The sequence below is a fragment of the Amblyomma americanum genome, chromosome 10 (assembly GCF_052857255.1).
Source record: "Amblyomma americanum isolate KBUSLIRL-KWMA chromosome 10, ASM5285725v1, whole genome shotgun sequence".
Taxonomy (NCBI): domain Eukaryota; kingdom Metazoa; phylum Arthropoda; class Arachnida; order Ixodida; family Ixodidae; genus Amblyomma; species Amblyomma americanum.
Window position 1 is genome coordinate 802,144 of NC_135506.1, and position 22,049 is coordinate 824,192.

General features: G+C 52.3%; 2 protein-coding genes across 5 annotated transcripts in view; one reads left to right on the forward strand and one right to left on the reverse strand.

Moving 5' to 3' along the window:
* The window catches only part of LOC144106487 (uncharacterized), a 68,426-nt gene extending 60,173 nt beyond the window's left edge, over positions 1-8,253 (reverse strand). For 2 of the 3 annotated variants that reach the window (XR_013309022.1, XM_077639306.1), the window contains exon 1: positions 8,107-8,253. Coding sequence is in view for 1 of the 3 variants with exons in the window: in XM_077639306.1 (XP_077495432.1) it covers positions 8,107-8,149 (43 nt within the window). In the remaining 2 variants the exon portion in view is untranslated. Of the gene's footprint in view, positions 1-7,665; positions 7,872-8,106 lie in introns of those variants that run through there. The other variant, XR_013309023.1, reaches the window with a different exon arrangement.
* LOC144106489 (uncharacterized) overlaps positions 1-22,049 on the forward strand; it is a 492,993-nt gene that overhangs the window by 13,359 nt on the left and 457,585 nt on the right. The window lies entirely within an intron of this gene.

Consider the following 22,049-nt stretch of genomic DNA (forward strand, 5'->3'; position numbering starts at 1 on the left):
ATTGAAAGTGGACGATCGCGGCAGAGAAGCCTCATGGGGCTACAGCCAAGGAGAGAACATCTCTGACGAGGCCCCAAAACCGCAGAGCACCATAAAGTTTTCTCCTCCTCCTCGAAAGAGGACCGCAAACCCATTTCTTCATCGAAGCAAGGACAAGTTTCTGCCCACTCCCTAAACTCGGCACAAGGATATCGGAGCCTTTCGTGTTTTTGTTTTTAAAGACACGAGGGGTCCACAGCAGCCGTAATGCATCTCCATATCGGGGCGAAAAGTGAAATCGTCGAACGTCTCGGCCGGGGTCACTGAATCGGTTTACAGCTGGAGGCCATATGCTGCCAGTCTTCCAAGACTAGACGGCCTCGCTAGGCCACCTTGCACGTTGAAGGACGGTTCTACAAGCCTACGTTCCCACACAGCGGCTTCCCCGCAAAAAAAACATGTTGCCCAAAGCAGAAATAAATAAAGGGACACTGCGCACAGGCTAAAGGTGGCCTGTATCGATACACTCACGCGCCCCAACGACAAAGCATCTGCTTGCAGTGTATTCCAAGCTAAAAGAGGCCACAAAAATGAACCACCCGCATCCAGACTGGATTGCAGCACATCACGACAGTTTAATATTGGATCCCCGAGAGTATACAGGCAGAACCGACATTCCCTTCCAAACAATGACCCACGGGGTCCCTTGACGCCTGAAATCGTGAGGCCGGAAAACGAGTATTGCATTTGCAAATTCTATTTTATCAACAATAAATGCATATCCCGCGGCAGGAAAAACATCGACACAGCCGCAAAGAAGCATGCAATCGATTTTTCAAAGCGCAGCTCTTAGCTAGCACCCGTTTGTGGGTTGAGACGCGTCGCCGCTGCCGGTGCAACCGAGCGAAAGCATGAATAAATAGTTTCGTTTATGGTCTGCCTGTTTGACTGAAAAACTTCATTACACGTAAATTACTGGGGGGAAGTTTGAGGTGGTCCGGTTACAATCACTAGGTGGGCTCCTCGTTACAAGAGCCCATTGGCGACCGCCGCGGCCCGGGTTCTGTCGACCAGGGCCTCCGTCTTAAGGGCATGATGTCGGTAACGTAATGGGTTAATTACCACATATCCAGAATTGGTCATTCTCTAAATTACATTCATATATCCCTGGGAGTCTCATACCCCGACTGCTGGCACAGCGGTGCCGCGCTTAAGAGAAACGCCCTTGCCCTGCGATGGCAGGTGCTCCCAGCGATAGGCCTTTTCCCGATCATTAAACTGCCACCTGCCACGGTGGGCAGTTTGTGATGACGCCGCAAGGTCACGTGACCTAGGTGGTCCACTTGCCTCCTAGATTGCTCTATAGGCCCCCTGCCAGATCCATGCTCATGATATCGCGCTCACAACGCCGACACCGGAAGACCTGCTCACTAAGGAGGCTGCCCTTCAATCAGCCTTTGATGTTACCTCTATTTACGCGTCATCCATCGGCCTTCAACTTTCTGTGCATGAAACTACATGCACGTCGGTCACCAACCGCTGGGGACGCCGTTAACTGGCTGCAAGTCCAATCCGTCTGTCTATCAGGCATCCCACTACAAGAAAGCCCGAGTGTAAAAATCCTGGGCTTAACAATTCACCAATCAGGATCAGCGACTGCTTGGCTTTCTCACGCAAAAAAGCAAGCTATTCAGACTTTGGGTTTGATTAGAAGAATTGCTCCTAAAACGGGTTGCGCTGGCTCCTTCGTTGTACCACTATTGATGAGGGCACTTCTGCAGCCACGTATTGATCACAAAGCCCAGTTTCAACATCTTACAAGAGCCCAATGGGATCGCCTCGAAGCCGCGAGCCGAGGCTATGAGGACCATTACACGCCTTCCACGCATCACACCGGCCATAGCTTAACAAGAGAATGTGCAGATCAACACCATTGATGAGCTGGTGCAGCAGCGCCGTGATGCTCGCAGCCTTATGGTCAGTGTATCGCACTCCACACACGCACCGAGGGCTTATGCAACGTCGCACTTGATTTTTCAGCCGCCAACGGCAGTTATTCTCCCATGAAAGTTTGTACAGCCCAGCGACAACAAGCCAACAGGTAATCGCCGGCCAACATCTGCTAATTCGGCATCGTCGCTTCGCCAGAAATTTGAAGAACAAGATGCCTGCCTGCTTTCCTGAAAGGTCCTTTGTTGTTTACATAGACGCAAGCATCCAAACCTGTGAAGCAACAACCCCAATCTACGCCCTGAATCAAACCTCTAGGTTTCAACTTACGGAACCCCCTACGTCATTTTGTGCTGAGGTCGTTGCAGCTCAAGAGATCTGGTCCGTGGCCGCCACAACTATGCTCTCTGCGTTGTCATCCGCGCTGACGCCCTTCAAGCAGTGCGGCTGCTACGGCGTGTTAGCCGCTGCCCGACGATGTGTCAGGACATCCACCGACTTGCGTCCCGCAGCCAGTACGTAGTGAGTGGGCCCCAAGGGATCTGCTGACTCCTCAAAACCCGGCAGATTTAGCGACCCGCCTTGTGACCCCAGGCTCATCATTGCCTCGGCTCCTTCATTTGGATAGCTCTACCCTCCTTTTATCAAGAAAGGAACAGCTCCGGTGCCGCACACGTCTCTCGTCCCTTCATGTGCGGTAATTACCCACTCCGCGGTCTTACCCGTGCAGAGGAGGTTGCGCTTCGGAGGATCCGGGTAGGTGTTGCCCTCACACCTGCCGTCACTCGGAAGTGGCCTCAGTACCGAGATTTCTTTCCTCGGCCCTTGTATCCGATATGTAAACGCGAGGGGATTAAAGCCGACATTCACCACTTACTGTGGGACTGCTGCCCTGCTCTCGAGCATACAAAGATTCGGAACCTGAAGGCAGCGGGTCTTTCACCGAGCAACCCTGCATCATTTATTGCCTGGACGTAGGGACCATACCATCGCTCACTACTGACTCCATAAAATCAGCTAACCTTTTTCCATTACCTTAATCATTACTGCATCCTTCATCACACCTTCGCCCATTGATGTCCTGAGGCAATAAATCTCGGTTAAAGAAAATTCTTATATGCACAGAGTGCGGGCAAAAATTTCATTGATGTTTAAGCTGTGATCGCGTCGCTCAGACACCTAACTCGATGCCTGCGAATACCATTTTTATCTAACGGTGTTTCGTTGCACAGTACTCCCCGCAAAATGTCAGGCGAAATCGTTCACGGCGAAAGGATAGGTCTGCCCAGTTAATTCGGCGTTTAATATCGGATATGCAGCTCGGAAATTGGCAGCAACTGGTTACAAATCGAGCGGCGCGATTCCGAATATCTTCTAAGCTGTAATGAGGTGCTGTGTGGGGGGATCCCACACGATGCGGGGAAATTCGAGGATATATGCCAGACATTGGTTATATACCTGGCGTTTCCTTAACCTTCTGCGGGGCTTCCTCAAAATTTATATTTAAAAGTTAAGAACGCGTCCTGCCTTCTGGGCTATACGTTGAATGTGACGATTCACCTCGCACCAAAACTAGATCAAGTCGTCCCCATTGTCCCTGAAAAATCCATAACCGCCCTCAGTCCCATTAAAATTAAGGTACGAATATCAGCAAATTCGGCGACTACTTGCTGCACATAAGCAGACGTATGAGCCCATGGGTGGACTTTGCCGCTCTACATAATTTCGCCGATGCAGACTCGGCTAGACCTCGCACCAGTCAGCGTGTCGGATTCTGATTAGTCATGCTGGGGCTAGACATGAAATGCTTTTAGCTTCCTTACTCAGTAAATCATTGCGGACACCTGGAAACGACGGCGAAACAGAGGCCGAAGATCAGCCCGAGCACGAAGAAGACTGACTGCGCCATTTTACTTCAGAATGCTATCCAGCAGCAAAAAAATTCAGAGGGCACTTGAGACTGCCCAAGTGCTGCGAAGGCGAAAGCACCAATGTGTCGACCTTTGCGCGCTGAGAAAGGAAACAGAGACGTGTCCATTGCACGAACGCTGAACCTGCAAAGGTCCGTGTGAAACACTCGGCTCGAATACCTGTCGCTAGCCAGCCTCTAACCTAAGAGACCATGCAACGAGACACCACCCACAACGGTGTACGACGAACGGTTTTTATTTGAAAATTGGTTTTTGAGGAACGGAAATAGCGAGGCAACTGTCACATCTCAGCGGACACCTCAACCGCACCTTAAGGGACGAGGTAAAGAGCCTGGGAAGGCATACCATAGCGGGTGCATTCCTGTCGCAAGCTATAGCGTCCAACCTGATTAGCACGTGCACGCAACGAGAAATCTGATGACACACCCGGAACGCTGTGCGGAAAAACGGTTGCTCACAGTTTTGGCACGAATTCAATCGACAAAACTGGCGCCGCATTGAGGTCGGCCAGTGGGAGCATTTGCACACGAATGACATGTGTGTTTGATTGTCTGAAATGGCGGCGATTGCTTTCTCTGTGCGCCATGCGGCCGTTTGATGACGTCACCCTATTTTTTCTTGCCATCGCTGAAATTGTCTGTACCATCTGCGATTACACACACTAACGTACTAACACGCGCCGCCGGCTTTTCTCGTAACGGGACTAGCACTGCTTTCGCATTAAAACTATAGCTCCAAGCGGCCAAGGTTCGAACCAACGCCGGGAGAAACAGAGCAGCTTCGGTTCCCGGAGCCACTCGGTCGTGTCCTCTGGCCCGTTCGTTCTGCTCTTCTGGTTGGCCGACGCCAGAAGCGTGCTCAGCACAGAGCTTCCTTTCCCAACACGGCACCTATTTTCCTTTAGTTTTATCGCATGTCCAGCACGACAAAGAGAAGCGTCTGAACGCAGCGCCACGTGAAGGCGCGGTTGGTGGCAGCAGCCTGGTAGGAGCGAATGAAGGCGGAAACATCTTCCTCTACGTCAGAAAAAATAACGGCTTCCGGTTCGTTCTGCGTAAAGGCAAACGAGGCGATTCCCTTCCAGGTTGGACCGAATACAAAAGTGCCTTGCAGATTTATTACAGAAGACCGAGCTAGGCCGATCAAACGCTGCAGCCACATTTTCTGCGTTGACTGCCCAACATGGCAGAAACGCACGAAGTAAATCCGCTGTTGCGCCTATGTAAAATGTGGTGCGGTAGGAGAGGCGCCGTCAAGAACAACCGGACGACAAAGCAGGGGACAGTGCCTGGCTTTGGCCGCTTGGGTGTTCGTGTCGAGATGGCATAGAAACAGAGCGAGTAATCACAAGAACAAACAAACATGAAAATCCTTCCAGTTCGAATCACTTTTTTTGTTTCTACGTAGTTTCTGCATAATTTCGACAGGCAGCAATGCGCAGGGAGAGGCGACCTCGAGGCGAACCCTCTAAACGGCCACCACCACGGGCGGTGCAGAATCGGCACCAGGTTGCGCGTTGCGGCGACGGAATCGTATCGGCCGGACTTGGCCGAATATATAGTACCAAGCGCCGAGATGTTTTTGAAGCCCTTTCTGTGAGGCGTAAAGATAGCGCCGACCCGTTCCTTATCTTGCGACTGCGCATGTAGCACAGTGCGGTGCTTTCATTCATCGCTATATACAACGGGTGTGCTGTACGCGATAAGGAGCCTCCCACGTAAACGACGTCCCGCGCAGACGAGACAGACTCACGAAAAGAGGAACCCGACGGGACAGGAGTGCATCGAAGAGAAGGTGCACTACGCCCTCCTGCTGCTGAGATGGCGCGACCAACTCTCCGTTGTATTGGCGCGAGCGATTTCGAAGACAAAACATCAGATTACTTGGCGGGCGCAAAAAAACATGTGCCTTCCCTAAGTGCTTTGGAGAACTAACTAACCAGGCTTCGCCGCTCATCCTCTATGGAGCGTCGCGTGCGGGAGGACATCGGCCGAATCCCGGGCATCTTCTCCAGACGTGCAGCAGGGCGAGCCAGCAGTGTGCACTCCCTCCGCGATGTCGGTCGAGAGCGCAGAATTTGGACGGAAGCGATGTCCGTACACTGCGCGCCAGTCGATCGCCCTCGAGCCGACGTAGAACAGTTTCCTCCAGGACTGCGCTCGAGTGCACTGAGATATCCCGTGCATGCAGCGAGTGAGCAAAGAAGCAAAACAAAGACCCGGAATGACGAACGAGGAAATCGAGGCGTCGTAATCGGAGCGTCCCATTGTCAAGGCGCGCGTGGGTCATCGAAAGAAGCGTGCGTAGCAGATCGATGTGCTCACGCCCTCGACTCCTCCGGACAGAAGCGACTCTTTTCTTTCTTTATCTACAACAGAGATCTGCATGTGCATGCGTCCTTTCGTCTTTCCTGCCGCCGTATCTCGACTTTTGACCCGTTGTGCGCAAGCAGTGTTCTCCAAGACAATGTCGCAAGCGTAGCGCACAACCCTAGACAACGGTATCGTTACAAATAACGTCCGCAAGACGGTGTCCAAGAAAAATTGGACACGTAGAACGGCTGGGGATTCCCCTCCTCCAATACGCGGCAGGTCTGCGCCTCGGCGGTGTGCACGCAAGAGCGAGGCCCGGTCGACAACTCGGAGCAGTAGCGCCGTCACGATTCCAGGGGGAAAAGTATACTCCGCTATGGCGAGGGCAGTTCCATTGCTCCCCATTTTGATTTGCCAACTACTAATGAGCACCCGATATCGGGTTGGCGCCTAATACACGAGGCTTTCCTTGACGAGCGGACACCCGCTGGACATTTTTCTTTGTTTCTGTTACGCAAACACTTAATGCAGAAATGTATGCGTACGGAAAAGAAATTGTCCATTTGCACTGCCTCTCCTTGGTAAAACAACCGGTTAACAGTCCGTCCTGATAAGTGGCAACACGTTTTAAACCGGGAAGTTGCGTCATTATTCTCAGCACGAGAAAAAGAAAACTAATGCGGAAGTTCATTCCCAGCCTGCGCCCGTCAATTTTTTGGCATCCAAATCCATGACGGAAGTCTTTGCGTAGACGAGAGCGCGAGCATGCGGACGCTCAGAACCAAACGACTGTTTTGCATCGCACCTCCGTCGGACAACTCCAGCAGGGGAACGAACCACACTTGGCCTCTCGTCGAGTCAGTACAAGGCATTCCGGCTGGTTATTCGCTACATGAACCTACGCATTTTTGCCGCTCGTGCCCAACTCCGTTGGAAACATAGCAGCGGCGAGGAATAGCGTCCCGGGGCATTCGCGCACTCGTTCCCCGCAGTTTCCCAGAAGAATTCGACATTAAATCATAGCGAGCTGCTGCCGCTGCCCGGCGCGTAATCTGACGAGCCGCTGAAACGAGTTTTACTCTACGCATCACCTCAGCCACATAAAGAAGACAGGACAAGCGCCCTCGTTCCAGATATCCCGCCAAGTGGCGCACAGTACCAGCGTGTGCTTATACCCTTGTGCAATAGCGCTCTCCCAGAATTGAAAAAAATAATAAAGCCAAGGAAACACGCGCAATACGGTCTTCAGCTCGGTGTGCAAACCAAGAGCGGGCAGCCACATTGAGCCGGTCAAGAGGCAAAAGCAGTTTAACTGGGTTCAACGTCCCAAACAGACTCAGGCTATGAGGGACACCGCAGTGGAGGGCTCCGGATGACTTTGGCCACCTGGGGTTCTTTAAGAGACTAACAGTGCACGGGCCTCTAGCATTTCGCCTCCATCAAAATGCAACCGCCGAAGCCGTACAGTAGGCAAAGACAAAAGAAAAGCTCACCCTGAACAAGCGGAGTTGAGCCAAAGACGCCCACACGAAAGCGGCTGCGCAGGCAGACGATGAACAAACAAGAGCTTCAACTACCGTCATTTGGAGTTTGTCCCACACCCGTAATGCACGGCATCGCTCTCATGTCGCATCAGCACGTCGTGTGAGGTGAGCGCAGCCAGAAAAATTTTGGCCGTCCAGGTAGTAACCGAGAATAGGTCCCGAGAGAGAAGCCCTTGCGCGAACCCACCACCGAAGCGTTTACCATGCTGACCAATCGGCGCAGCTGTCTACACGCTTCCGGATAAATGACAGGCGTCAGGCTGAACAAGTTTCGGGCGCTTTGGAAGTTTCGCGGAAGCTGGCTTGGTACCGTCGAAAAATTGCCACGGAGTCCTCAACGGTGAGCGCTACAAGAAGCCGCGCTCTGGTCTAGCAAGGGAATGCACTCGCCTTCATCCTTGGGCACGCACACGACGAACCACATGCCGGCCATGGCGGCGGACCGAGTCCCGCGGCGGGCGAATCCGTCGAGCGTCGGCGACAGCAGTGACGGCGCGCCCTTCGTTATCGGCGGCGCGCGTGTGCCCAAGGCGGGGCCCGCCGCTGTCGGCGCTGCTCGCGCGCCGCCGCCGGTGGAAGCACGCGAGGTGGCGCGCAAACAAGGCCACTTGGCCTGCTTGTTGCCATTTGTGTGTCACTGCTGCGTGCACTGCCATGTTTCCCGTTGCCTTGCAACTACGAGACTGCACCTTGACGCAATTCGAACAACCCTCTTGCCAAGCATGGCTATTGCGGTGTCACTAAGTGAACACACGTGGCTTATCAACCTTTCCGTCAGTCGAGACGTCACATTCTTTCGCCGATGTCGAAGCATTTCTCGGCCTAAGGGATGCAGCAACACACACCTCATCGGGAGTGCCAAAGATGTTGCGCCTCGCTTTTCGTTGACGGTCAAACAGCGCACGCATGTACCGCACGGTCAAATTCTGAGGGCCATGCGGGGCGCCAGCAGCTAAACCATCGTGCTAAAGTGTTCCCGCTATGCGTGATCGGCCGTGTATAACTCCGCAACGCATAGGCGCACCCGTTGCCAACCGTTCTGCAAATGCGCCAAGCCGCCTTTGCTGTGCAAGCGCAGCTGCGCCGTGCTCTTACAGAGCACCATATGATTACCGGAGTTCGCACTGGTGCGATTCTGCACTGTTCGCTTTGAGTGCATTAAAGCGCCACAGCGGAAAAGAAAACATACTCCGCAATTACTCCCTCATTCATAGAATGCAACTTTAAAAAAAGACATCGTTTCGTAACAATGGGCCATATGCACCGCGGCGTTCTGTATTACTCCGCTGACCTATTACGACAGTGAACGGAATCAGCTTTTTGATGTTTGGGGCTGTGTCGAACAGGCCAGAGTCATCAAATTTTTTGTAGGTAATTTCGCCCAGTACTTATAACTTCCTGTTTTTGGTAACAAGGAAAACTTTGACAGTTGACCACTTTTCTCCACGGAGGAATTGTGTGTAGCGGCCACTGCATACTTAAATTGTATTCGGCTACAGTGTAACCCCGAGCTCACGATGTGTGGGCAGGAAAAGTAACAAGGCGCCCCGACGACTTCTTCAGAGGTTGAACGCCGATACACTCATTCAACTGAGCACCGTCAAACACTCCGTTAATCATGCGCATGAGCAGCTTTTTGCCCTGGTAGGACAGCCAGTTGTCCATGATGTCTCACTGCCTGCTAAGAGATCTTGGTTTGGGCCAGGAGTCGCTAGCTTATGACGGCCTTCCGGAGCAAGTTTTCTCACTCAGCAAACCGAAGAGCGCGTCTCAGGGGGCGATTGCCCTCAGATCCCGAGTTCTGACTGGACCTTCGCGGATTCGGGGAGCCGCTGCGAATCGCCGGATGGAATAGGTCATTAGACTCGTGCGAACCAATCAAACCCGCAGGCCGTGTATTATTATTAGATGAGTCGGCAGCAGCAGCGTCTCAGGCTCATCGGACTGCAACGCAGGTCGCACGCGCGGAAGACGTGCACCGGAGCTACTGTGGTCTTGACTAACGCAAACGGGCCACTCGTCCTGCAGGCCGACTTTCGTCAGTTGCTTAGCGCTTGAAGAAACCTTATCGTGCCTGCGCCAGGTCTTGCGTGACACGTGTTCAAGTTAAAGGCGTAAGTCTCAACACGTGGCGAAGTCAAACAAAACAGCGGAAGAACGAACACCCGTTCACAACGTAATCGGCAGAAAAATTTATAGCGGGATGAATGGATGGAAAAATTGGCAAGCGAGTTTGGATAAGGGCTCAGGGCCATCGCACAGCCCTCACATTACGCGCATGTGTCCAGGGCACCCCCGTCCTGCGACGCAAGGAGGGCTTCCGGAAAATTCCAATCGCCTGAGATGGCTCAAGATATGCGGGGACGCACATCCAGAGGACTCGTATTTGAAGAGCGTCGGCTCCTACTACTCGCATTGGAGCGGCTCTTGTCCCCGTCCGAGATTTCAAGTCGGCGGCCGGTCGTGTGATCAAATTGCTGCAGCATCGTGCAAAATGTGGCCCCCATCACGTGATCGCGCTCGCGCAGTCGTCGGGCCGACACAGCGGCCGGTTTACTCCCTATGCCGGCGTTTGGCTACACACACACGCTCACGAGTGCCGTGGACGGAAGTAGTAGACGGAAGTTGGGGCCGGTACATGTTTTACTCGATTTCCGGACATGAAACCCACAGGCTGCTCAGGTACAAATTGGAACTAATACACTTAGTAAAAATTCTCCGCCAACACTGCCTCAGTGTTCGACTTCAGAGCGTTCGCTCCGGGAGCTTCAAGTGCTTACATCGGAGTGCTCAGCAAACCAAATCCAAGCATCCAAAGGTATCTTAAGGCGTAAGCTTTTTATTGGCTCACGAGTGGCGTGGACGGAAGTAGTAGACGGAAGTTCTCCGCACAGACTGTCAATCATAATATGTATGGTAAATAAAACAAAACTGTAAAAGTGATTAAGCAAATGTTCTTAAGGAACATATATCTAATGAAATAAAAAAAAACAAATTAAAAAATAAAACCGAAAAATAAACAGATAGCAATATTATAAAAGAAAAGAAAAAGTAAAACGGAAACAATATAAACGAGGAAAACCACAAAACGTTATAGAAAATAAAAGAAAATGAGAAATGGGAGGAAGGGAGTGCAGGGAAACGCTTTCACATTTGCGCCCATAAGCAGACTGAAGTGCTGCCCGGTAAATTTTTTTTTTCTGGCCGTAATGTGGTTTACAGGACTGAATAAATTAAATTAGAACACTGAATATATATAGCAGAGGAGTGGCTATGGGAACGCTCTGCATCGATTGTTAAGCAGCAGTATGTATTTTCCGACAGATACAAGGCTGGCTGGCTTCAGCCCCTAGACGACGGCCTGTAGTCCTTCAATCAAAATTGCCGATTGGGCCAGTTGGTGAGACATGATTCGAAATGACCAGCGCGGAAACAGACGGGGTCACGAGAAGAAAAAACACTGACGACAGGACGGGCGCTGTCCTGTCGTCCGAGTCTGAGCTGTGCACTAGAGTCTTCCTCCCCAAAATCGTGGTCCTTCGTGTCTGTTTTAGGACAGGTCTGTACAATGTGTAAGAGATCTGCCCTACCCTCACGTCTATCTGAGAACCGTCCGGGATACCACTGGCTAAGACTATAGCTGGGTGCCTCGTCTGTAATCGTCTCCAGATGTTCTCCTGATTCCTACTTAATTTCGCCTATCTGCCGGCGGGTATTCTATACCAGCTTCGCCTGCCGCTGGTGTGTACCAGTGGCAACGACCCTTGCGGACCTGGCATCCCCCGGTCGAATGAAGGCGGTGGTTTCCGGTTACGACATACCTCACCGCTGAGGAAGCAATAAAGACTGCGCGAGCGAGTGCCGCGTGTGGAACACTGGTGACAGCGCCTTGATTTTGTTGGCCAAACCGTCTCGCGCCACGTCGATCATCGCTGCCTTCCTGGAAGCCAACGCTGCGAACCACTCATTCCGCTCTCAGCGCAGTGGCAGTGACTGAATCGTTTGTATCAAGCGCCCAGTCGGCAAATACGCTACCCCCCGTCACGATGACGGGCCCAGTGTTTGCCCACTTCTTCGGGCGTAGCTAACTTCGTCGAATCCGAGCAGCCTTGTTTCGTCGGCTGCGTTGCCCAACCTGGGTTGTGACACGCAAGGCCGATGCGCGCCACTCGTGGCGCCCTTCGACTCTCTCTCTTCCTCCACGCGCAGCTGTAAGGTAAAGCGGACGGGCTCATTGCCAGAACGCCGAGGGAAAAAATATATAAAACGCAACGACAACGACATCACGCGTTCTTGCTACCTTTGACTTGCAGAGGGACTCGTTTTATCCAGTTGGGCCTCGTCATATCGCTTCCTTATAAAGGCTGATCCGGCATCTCAACGCTTATTGGTCCACATCAGTTTTCTTTCATTCCCCATCGTTTTCCTTTTCCATCCCCATTTCAGAATCTAATTTTTGCTCGTGTGCCCGCTGTTAGACACAACGCCAGCGGGCAAGTGCGGTTGGCCTGCTTGCGAATGCCGCTCTTCGCTCCAGTCGGACGTGTACCGCACAGCTGGGCAGTTGTTTCGCGGCATCCGAAGCCACGCGTTTTAATGGCGTGCCTCGTGAGCACGCCGTCCCTCGAGAAGACCCCGGTGTTGCGCTAAGCGTGTCTTCTCGTGCGAGCTCGCCGATGAGACAACGGCTCCAGCATCAGCAAGTGCGCCGATCAGTTTTGAAGGCGAGCCACGATGGGCGCTAGAGCGTCCCTTCAATTGATGTTCGGTCTTCGACAAACTCTCAAAGATGCTGTCAATTCCAGGCTTAACCGCTTCGTCCATTAGTGTATAGGCGCGGTTAAGCAAAGAACCAGCCCTGAAATTCGCAGTCTTTGATGCTTTCCCTGCATACTTTTCTTCATACCCTCTTCTTCCTATAGAAAACTTGACCCGCGTTCGACCTGTCGTCGGAGGCCCGCACATAGCTTTGGTAGTGTACATACATATTTCACTTGCGATTTCATGTGAACGAGCCGTCCTTCGCAGGAGCACCGCTGCAGAAGCATGCCCCGGCAAACTGTGAGTGTGGCTGCGCATGCACTCGTTGCCTCTGAGTATACGGCTCTAATTACAGGGCCCAGGGTGGGAGAAACTACAGATATCCACGTTCACGTTAAAGTTGTGCACAATTTGTGAATTGTCGCGAGACTGTACGATACGTCGCTGAAGTCGGGCATTAACCTATAGCTCTGCACCCGCTCTTATGCGGTGAAATTTAGCGTGTAGGATCCAGGTTGGTGAGAACTGCACCTGGGCATTCCGCAAACGTTGGGCCATCCTCTAACCGCAAAGCAAGCCTTGAAGATCAGAGGATTTTTTGGCTGGTGACTGATTTGGTTCGTGACTTGTTGAAACAAAGCGCACGAACGCTGTACGAAAGAAACAGACAGACACGGCGCTACTACAGCTGAAGGTTTCGCCTGACATGGACAGCAAGGTGCATCAGAAAAGAGACAAGGCGAAAGTTATCAGAAAACGCGTGGCTCGTTAATCGATACGATCTCATCACTATGGTGCCTACTTGGCTAGATATTTAACCTCTTTTTCGTCAGTAAAACCGACGGGGTGCTCACACAATTTTCGCCCGCTTTTTTGATCAGAAATATTTCGATGGTCTTCCCCAGTCGCTTTTTTCCTTGTGCTTTGCAAAGAAACGCGCGACTCTCTCCTTATTTCCCTCCTTCCCGGAGTGCTTGGCTTCACTGGGCAGATCACCAGCGGGCCTTGGCGGAACAAGCGCTCTTGTTCACTGCATGGCCTCAGTGCTGGCCCAGTTTTCTCCTCTGAAAGCAGTGCTTGCCCTCCCTGCAGTGGGCAGCGAGGAGGCTTCTGATGGCATTTTTTTTTGCACATCTCCGGGGTGTTCGATGGAGCAGGCGATGCCGCTTGCCATCCTTTTCCGCAAGACACGGTGCTTTATGGTGCGCAGCTTGGTCTTCGATCGCTCAACTATACTTTCTTTCGTGGGCGCCGAAAGAACGTTTGCACCGATTCTATTGGCAAACTTTTTTGCGGTTCTTCTTTCACTCATCGCAACCACTTCTCTGCTGCCCGCTGCCGGAAAATATAAAAAGGGCGTCGGCGTCCTCTGTCGTTCCTGGGCCGGGAAACACTGCATTATACGGAAATAATCTGTGATGCTTCAGCAGTTCCATCCACGCGGCATTGAACAAGGAGACGTCGCTATCGGGTCTGTCATTGCTAACAGCATGCGACACATCGCCGAGAAAACACCTTCAGCGCGTCAGTTACGCCCATGGCCATTGGCTGGCCTTGCTTGCGGTCAAGGAAAGCTGCAACGAAAATATTTTTTTCTTGTCTCGAATGTTATGGTCGACCACAACAAGCCACTGAGGCGAACAGCTACACACTTGTCTACTAAAAAAAAAAAAGTCTTCCGGGCCTTTCTGCTGTGCCTGTATAGCGTAGAACACAGCTCGCAAAGCTTAAACGGTAATCCCCTTCTCGCTGCCATCTATGGCAACGCGACGCGTGCTGTTTTTTCGAGGTTTGCGTTTTCAACGGCCGCATCCTGTGATGCTGTTTCGTGGGCATTGTTCTGCCCATTATATATGCTCCTATCTTGGGTTCTGCAGTGAAGCTGGAGGTCTTGGACCCGTTGGAAACGAGGCGTATATTGACTTCGATCGCCCGTAATAAGCGCACGTTCGATATTGCCGTTGCGGGTAGGTTCGACTGTGCTTCCCACAGGTGGTATTTCAAGGTGCAGCACGACAGGGCGTTGCTGCCACTCCGAGGGGCCAGGACGTCGCAAGTGACAGCACGGGGATTTCACGCGCACAGAAGAGGAGAAGCCATAAATGAATGTTCGCAAGCAGCTGTCACTTTGATGGCATATTAAAGAACAGATTCAAGCCGTTCTGCATGCCCCGCGTTCGTACCCGGGCGTTGCGCTGCGCCATTTGACGAGAGTCAGCTGCAGGGCGCCCGCACACCCGGCGGCGCGCGAGGCTGTCTCCTAACGAGCGACGGATGCGTAGGTGAGGTTACGGGAAGTCAGGGACCGCGATCCATTTCCACTGACGGCCGCCGATCGGGTGTGTTGACAGAGTGACGGTGGTCGTCGAGGGCGGAACGAGCGTCGCGAACCGTATCGGCGCAGCATCCCCTGCAGTCGCGAGTCCAAATGGTTTCGTGAGAAGCCGTCCTTGGAAGGGTCCGCCGGCCACCCAGCGGCTTTCCGACGCGCGCAAGCTTGCAACCGCCCTGTCAGGGCGAAAGGCAAGAAATGGGCCCCTCACGGCGCGTTTCGGGAGTCCACCGAGATGTGAGATTTCCTTTCCTCAAAAGGCAATTTTCAATTTTGCCTCACCCCATGCAGACCCGACGCTATCTGGTCAAGCTGACCTGGCGACATTGAAATCGAATCATCCTCTTCAGAAGGGTTACGGCTCTATCTCACATATAACCGGTAGATTAACCTTTGTGTTTCAGTTACGAATGTTTTAACCGAATTACTACAGCTCGTCTTGAACCGTATGCGCGAAGGATCCTCGCGGTAACAATAACAGCGGTACCACGCCTACGGCAGTGCGATTCAGCGACAACGGACGCTCAGCTGGAAAGCATATCGATATATGGTCAGAAACGCCTCGTGCAGAGAGAGAAAGGAAGACAAAATATATTTTTACAGGAATTAGTGTCTGGTCGTCCAGTTGGTGCAGGTGTTGTGCTGCAGATGTCACGGGCAGTTTGGGCAGGAGCGTAGACCGCACGCAGAGTAGGTGCAGGAAAGCTGGGTCCACAAGGGTACGACGCTGAATTGAGAATGGGGCCTGGGCAATGCTCGTTTGCCAAACAACACCGCATTAGCGGGGAGCGAGGGTTGTCTCTCTGCGCTTGTCCCCTTGACGATGCCGGAGGCGGAGATCAAAGAGCGCTTGCATCTCATTTTCTCGCGATTTGCAAAGAGGGCAGGGGCAAGCACGCCGTCACGTGCACACTGCTCGCACTTCTTGGCACTTAATTCACCCTGCACTGCTATCTTCCACATTGTCAGTACAGGTATTCATACCGGGAGCAATACGTTCGCAGTCTCTATTACTTCATTATTCATCGCTCTGATTGATTGATTGATTGATTGTGCTTTGTTGCGTCCTTAGTTTCAGTTTGGTTCTAATTGGATTGGATTTGGCCTTGTTTATGTGCATTGATAATCATGTTTATGTCTCGACTCCCTTCTTGCGGCCGTCCAGGCCGCATCTAGCTATGCAAGATTTGAGGAAAAGAGTTGAGAAGAAACAGACGACGATGAAAGAATGTACAGATAACAAGCCTGTATAGCGGTGTTTACACGCTGTTTACCCTTCGTTCCTGCGTCCTTCAAGGAAGCCTCTGCGTGCCTCCGCGTCTTCTGGCCTGTCGTCAACTCCTGGTGAGCCCGTTCCGCGAGTGGGGGATTCGGCCAGGTTTTTCCCCTTTTGGATGTAGGCGGCATGCCTCTTTAGGACTAGGGCAATGACTATGTCTTCCCCGGGCACTGGTCCGGTAACCTGGTTCGCCAGTTTGCCGGCTGATAACATGCCGCCTAAGTCTTTTTCCCAAAACGGTGTCAAGCACATCCCTGTGGCGCTGGTCCCTGTAGGAGATGGTTTCATTAAGATCAAAAACTCGCGTCTGATCCAGGAGCAGCTGGAGTCTGCGACCAGCCGCTATCTTGAGATTTCCGAGGTTCGACCATTTGGCAAAAGAGGAATTTTGTGCAAATCACCTATTTGGATTGTGTTGCAGACTTGCTGCATTGCACTTCTCTCGCCTCACTCTCGGTGAAAGCGTTTATTCCCGGGCAACTAGCTTGCCTGCGTAAACGGAATAATTCGCGGTGTGGATCCCTCTGCTACGCCAGAATAAATTCTTGCATTTCTCCATGATGCCGGCGTTGGCATCCTCTCAGTTTACCGCTGCAACAGAGAGGCTGGAGGCTCTCGTATTCCAACTTAATTCGTTATAGCAACTTTTTCGTGGTCCTCTTGCCCATGTCAAATCAAAGTCTGGCCCATTGTATACCTTGTTGACCCACTGCAGCCCCGACCATTACAGTGTAAGGAATGCTGGCGTTTTGGTCACAGTGGCAAATCTTGCACGTCGGCAACACGCTGCCGCGTTTGCGGCGGTGATCATGCTTCAGACTCACATCTCCAGACTCACAGACTCACAAATTTGTGATGGGAAAGAGGACTGCAGGTTCACATTATCTCAGCGTAAAAGGTCGAAGAAATAAACCCAGGCGGCATGTGGGAAAAAAGGAACTCTATTGTGAGAAACTACGAGAAAAGCAACACTCGCGACAGACAAACAGAACACTCGCGACAGACAAAGGAAAGGTAGAGGGACAAAGAGGAAGCGTTCACTCAACGTTCGGCGGAACGTTCATCGTCCTGAGTGTGCTCTGTGAAGGTGGGGCGTCGGGCGAGGAGGTGTGGCGGGGCGTTGGCGCAATCAAGCCCTCAGGTCGACGCTCTGGTGGACGACAGGGTCAGGTAGTCCGGGCACGCCGTGGTGGAGAGAAAGGCAGCCCCCAGGTCCAGTAATCCGGGGATGCCGTGGTGGATAGAAAGGCGGCCCCCAGGTCTGGTAATCCGGGGATGTCGTGGTGGATAGAAAGGCGGACCCCAGGTCTGGTAGTCCGGGAAGCAGCGGAGAAGACCAAGCAGCCCGTGTTCTGAAACTGCCGCACAGGAAGGGAACCGCGGTGCCTAGGTCTGGTGGGCCTGGCCCTCGACGACGGCTGTCCAGGTCTGGTAGCCCGGACGTCTGCGGCTAAGGCCAAAGTCTGGAAATTCGGGGAGCCAGCAGATCTTCCCCACGTCCGTCGCCGACCGCGTTCCAACCGTTCTCCCTTCCACGCGCTCTTCGCCACGTCTCCTTTTTTTTCTTCCCCTTGAGCGTCTTCGCCCGCCGCAGTGAGGCGCTAGCTTCTGACAAAAGCCCCCTTTTCAGAGTTTTTTCCATAGGAAAAAATTACAACGTGGGGCAGCGGCACACAAGACAGAAGTTGAAGACGCGACGAGAAGACACTGGTCACTGTTGAGCACGCATCACATCACATCACCCCACACACGCACGATGAACGGCCCCAACGGTTCTCACAACCTCAGTTCGGACTAGAAAACACTGAACACACGGCAGTCAACCAAACATAAGGGGACACAATAGAACACAACAGGGGAAGCCCCGGAACACACTCACTAAACATCAATACATTGACCATTATGTACCAGAGTTACAGGATGAGAACGCTTCTGTCATTCATGCCCGGCTCAAGTAGTCAGCACCAACATTCGCGGACCCTTTGATATGTTCAATATGAAAAGTGTACTCTTGTAGTACAAGGCTCCAACGCAACACCCGGCTGTTTAAGTGCTTGGCCTGAGCCAAGTATGCCAAGGGCTGATGGTCCGTTTGAATAGTGAACATGCGTCCATAAAGGAAGATGTGAAACTTGTCTACCGCCCAAACTAGCGCAAGACACTCTCGCTCTATAGCCGAGTAGCGCGTTTCTCGGGGAAGGAGCTGTCGACTCGCATAAGATACGGGATGAAGGGTGCCGTCGTACTCCTGCAGAAGGACCGCCCCGAGACCGAGACCAGAAACGTCCGTACGGAGAATGAAATCCTTTGCGAGGTCAGGCGCCTTAACAGTTGGTTTGGATGTCAGGGCTTGTTTAAGCCTGTCAAAGGCCTGTTCTCGTTCTGGCGTCCACCGTACACGGTTGCCTTCCGTCTTCCGCGATAACTCGACTAAAGGCTGAGCGAGATCAGCATAGTGGGGAATGAGACTGCGGTAGTAGCCAGCCAAACCGAGGAAGGACCGAACTTGCTTTTTTGTTTCGGGTCTCACGGCAAGTTGCAGTTTTGCCACGATAGCATCTACCGGCTGGATAGCTCCATCACCCAACATATGCCCCAGAAAAATAACGCGGGTCGCACCAATTTCGCATTTCTGAGGCTTGACTGTAAGACCAGCCGCTCGAATGCGCCGAAACAACTCTGTCAAGGTGCGCAAGTGTTGCTCCCAAGTAGCGGTTGCGACTAGGACGTCATCTATATAATGAACTACATCTGGAATGCCTACTAGGAGTCTCATAAGGCGAGTGAAGATAGCAGACGCGGTCTTGATCCCAAAAGGCATATACCGGAATTGGTAGTGTCCTGACTGAGTCGAAAAGGCAGTAATAGGTCGAGATGTTTCGTCGATAGGAACCTGCCGGTAACCCTTTGTGAGGTCCAGCTTCGAGAAGTAGTTCTTAGTGCCAACCTCCGCGAACATAATGTCCGTCCTCGGGATGGGTTCGGCGTCGGCGACGAGCACACTGTTGATACGCCGGAAGTCGACACAAGTACGGTATGTGTTATCCGGCTTCTTCACAAGGAACAAAGGTGAATTGTATGGTGAGTGGGAGCGTTCAATGACCCCCCGCGCCAAAATGTCACTAACTTCCTTTTCAACCACATCCCTCGTGGCAAACGGTAGCGGGTACTGAGGAATATCGATAGGTTCCTTTGTCGTCAGGTCCTAGCGGCATTCAAGAAAGTTGGTCCGCCCTGGAACCTCCGAGAATATGTCACCGTACGAAGCCAGCAGCGAGTCCAGCTGGGCCGCCTGTGAACTGTCCAACGCATTAGATATTTTGAAGGCTTCAATGCCGACACCCGGCTTCGCAGCGAAGGTAGGTATAGGTTGCTCCGACTCAACCTCTTCCACGACGACGAATGACGACGCTTGGAGAGCCGTCACCGGCTGACGCTCTTCATACTTTTTTAGCATATTGATATGAAAAAGTTTTTTCGCGTGGCCGACCTCAAGCCAGTAATCAAAGTCGTTCTTCCTGCCGGTCACAATAAAGGGGCCTTTCCAATGCATCAGCAATTTATTCTGCGACGTAGGCAAAAGAACCAGCGCGCGATCTCCAACGCGAAGGTGCCGGCGGGTAGTGCGCCTGTCATAATATAGTTTTTGCGACTTCTGTGCCTTCGCCAAGTTGTCATGCGCAAGTCGCAACGTCTCTTCTAGCCTCACTCTCAAGTCCAGCACGTAGCCATATGTGGTTCTCGCTGACTCGCTTAGCTGGCCCGCGGTCCAGAGCTCCTTGAGAATCGTCAGAGGTCCTCGAACTTGTCGGCCGTAAATTAATTCAAACGGGGAAAAGCCCAGGCTAGCCTGCGGTGCCTCCCGGTACGCAAAAAGCAGAGGCGCGAGGTAACGGTCCCAAGCTTTGGGCCGTTCTTGAGACAACTTGCGGAGCATGCTCTTTAACGTCCCGTTGAATCGCTCCACCAAGCCATTACACATAGGGTGGTATGGTGTGGAAGACAGATGCCTGATTGCAAGCATTCCATTAACTTCCCTCATTAACGAAGACGAAAAGCTCGATGCTCGATCACAGAGGACCTCCCTTGGAAAACCAATCCGTGAGAATATTTCCAGAAGACCCTCTGCCACCGTGGCCGAGTCGATCGCAGGTAGAGGTATCTCGTCGGGATATCGTGTTGCAAAGTCCACCAACGTAAGTATATAGCGGTTTCCCTTGCATGAAGTGGGGTGCAACGGTCCAATCAGGTCTACAGCCACTCGCTCAAATGGTGTATTAATGAGCGGTAGACGACCCAGGGGGGCTCTCCCTACCTTCCTTTTGGGTAGTGTCCGCTGGCATGCGTCGCAAGACCTTACAAACCTCTTTATATCTGCCTGCACTCCTGGCCAATAAAACTCACCGAGCACCCTTTCAGTGGTCTTGCGGATGCCCTGATGGCCGGAGAGAGCACTTTCATGCGCAAGTGCTAGCACTTGATTACGCAAATTTTGTGGTACCACAGCCTGCTGTATTGTTTTTCCTGGACAACACTGGAACGAACGGAATAAAATTCCGCCCTCGAAATGAAACGTATAGGCGGTGTTGTTCCTGCTTGGATAAGTCTTGCCAATTTTGCTCCGACACACATCCAGTGTGGTGTCCTCCTCTTGTTTCTTTCGGAAGGTGGGACTGGACACCTCCCACGCATTGAGGGATTCATCCCTGTGCGCCGGAGCAACCTTCGCTGTTCCCAGCATGGCAGAGTCTTCAGTCTCTCTCGTCCCCTTAGGAACAGTCAGATGTCTTGGCGGCCCCGTCCCGTTGATGGAAAATGGCTCCTTAGCGCCTGGCACGTTCCCAATGATGACGTCGTACAGTGGGGTCTCCAAGCACCGAGCGATGGATTTGCCCGTGAAACATGGCGACGAGGTGAGGACCTCCGCCTCTGGGACCTTCAAACTACTGCCATCCGCCAGGAGTAGAGTAGCTCTATTTCCCGTAAGAGCTGCTTCTGGAACCAGGTCCCTCCGCACCACGATACTGTTAGTGCCGGTATCACGCGAAACAGAAACCGGCTGCCCAAACAACCCATCACATCTTCACAGCTTCCCATCACATCTGCACTTGTGAGTCGTTTAGGTGTTGCCTTTGTCACTCTGATCGCACAGCTGACGATCCCACTTGCCCGAAGCGGGCCGATGAACAGTCTGTCTTGGACATTATTAAGCGCGAACGGTGTTCACGCGCGGATGCTTATGCCCTTCTTGACAAACGACAGAGCTCGTACGCAAATGTCCGTACGACCGCTGCTGTTGTGGAGATAAGCTTAACAAAGTCGGTCGTCGCTGCGGTGGAGAAGGCTGTTGCTGGTGTACTTGACCGCATGATCAGTACGTTCAGTGATGCATTATCTCAAGTAATTTCCGTGCAGGCTGCTTCATCGGCGTTAGGTAACCTAACCTCGTCTACCGGTTCTCCCTCCTATGTAACTGTTGACAACATTCAACCAAGCACCTATTCTGCCTCCACACCTGTGGGTGTAAATGTCTCTGACCCAGTCCACCTCTCAAACGCTTGTGAGTCAGATTTTCATCTCCATCTCAGAAGCATCATGCTTCCTCTTCTCCTTCTAAATCAGACCAACCGCATGCCAAGACCAAGAAAGGTTCGCCAGGAACTGCAAAGAAGTCAGACGTGTTGAAAGAGGCTGTTGCTGCCTCATTTTTAAAGCAGTAATCATGGCGGGTATTTCTGTTCTCCAGTGGAATGAATTGTCGCTCTGTCGCATCTTCTTTCCACGATTTACAGCAGCTTATTCATAAATTTTCTCCAGACATTATTTTACTGTAAGAATCGTGGCTCTCTCCAAATCGTCCTTTTACTATTAAAAGCAACTCTGATTTTAGAGCTGATCGCCCAAACGGCAGGGGTGGGGGCTTGGTAACATTGATTTCAACAAAACTGTTCCATCGTGCTA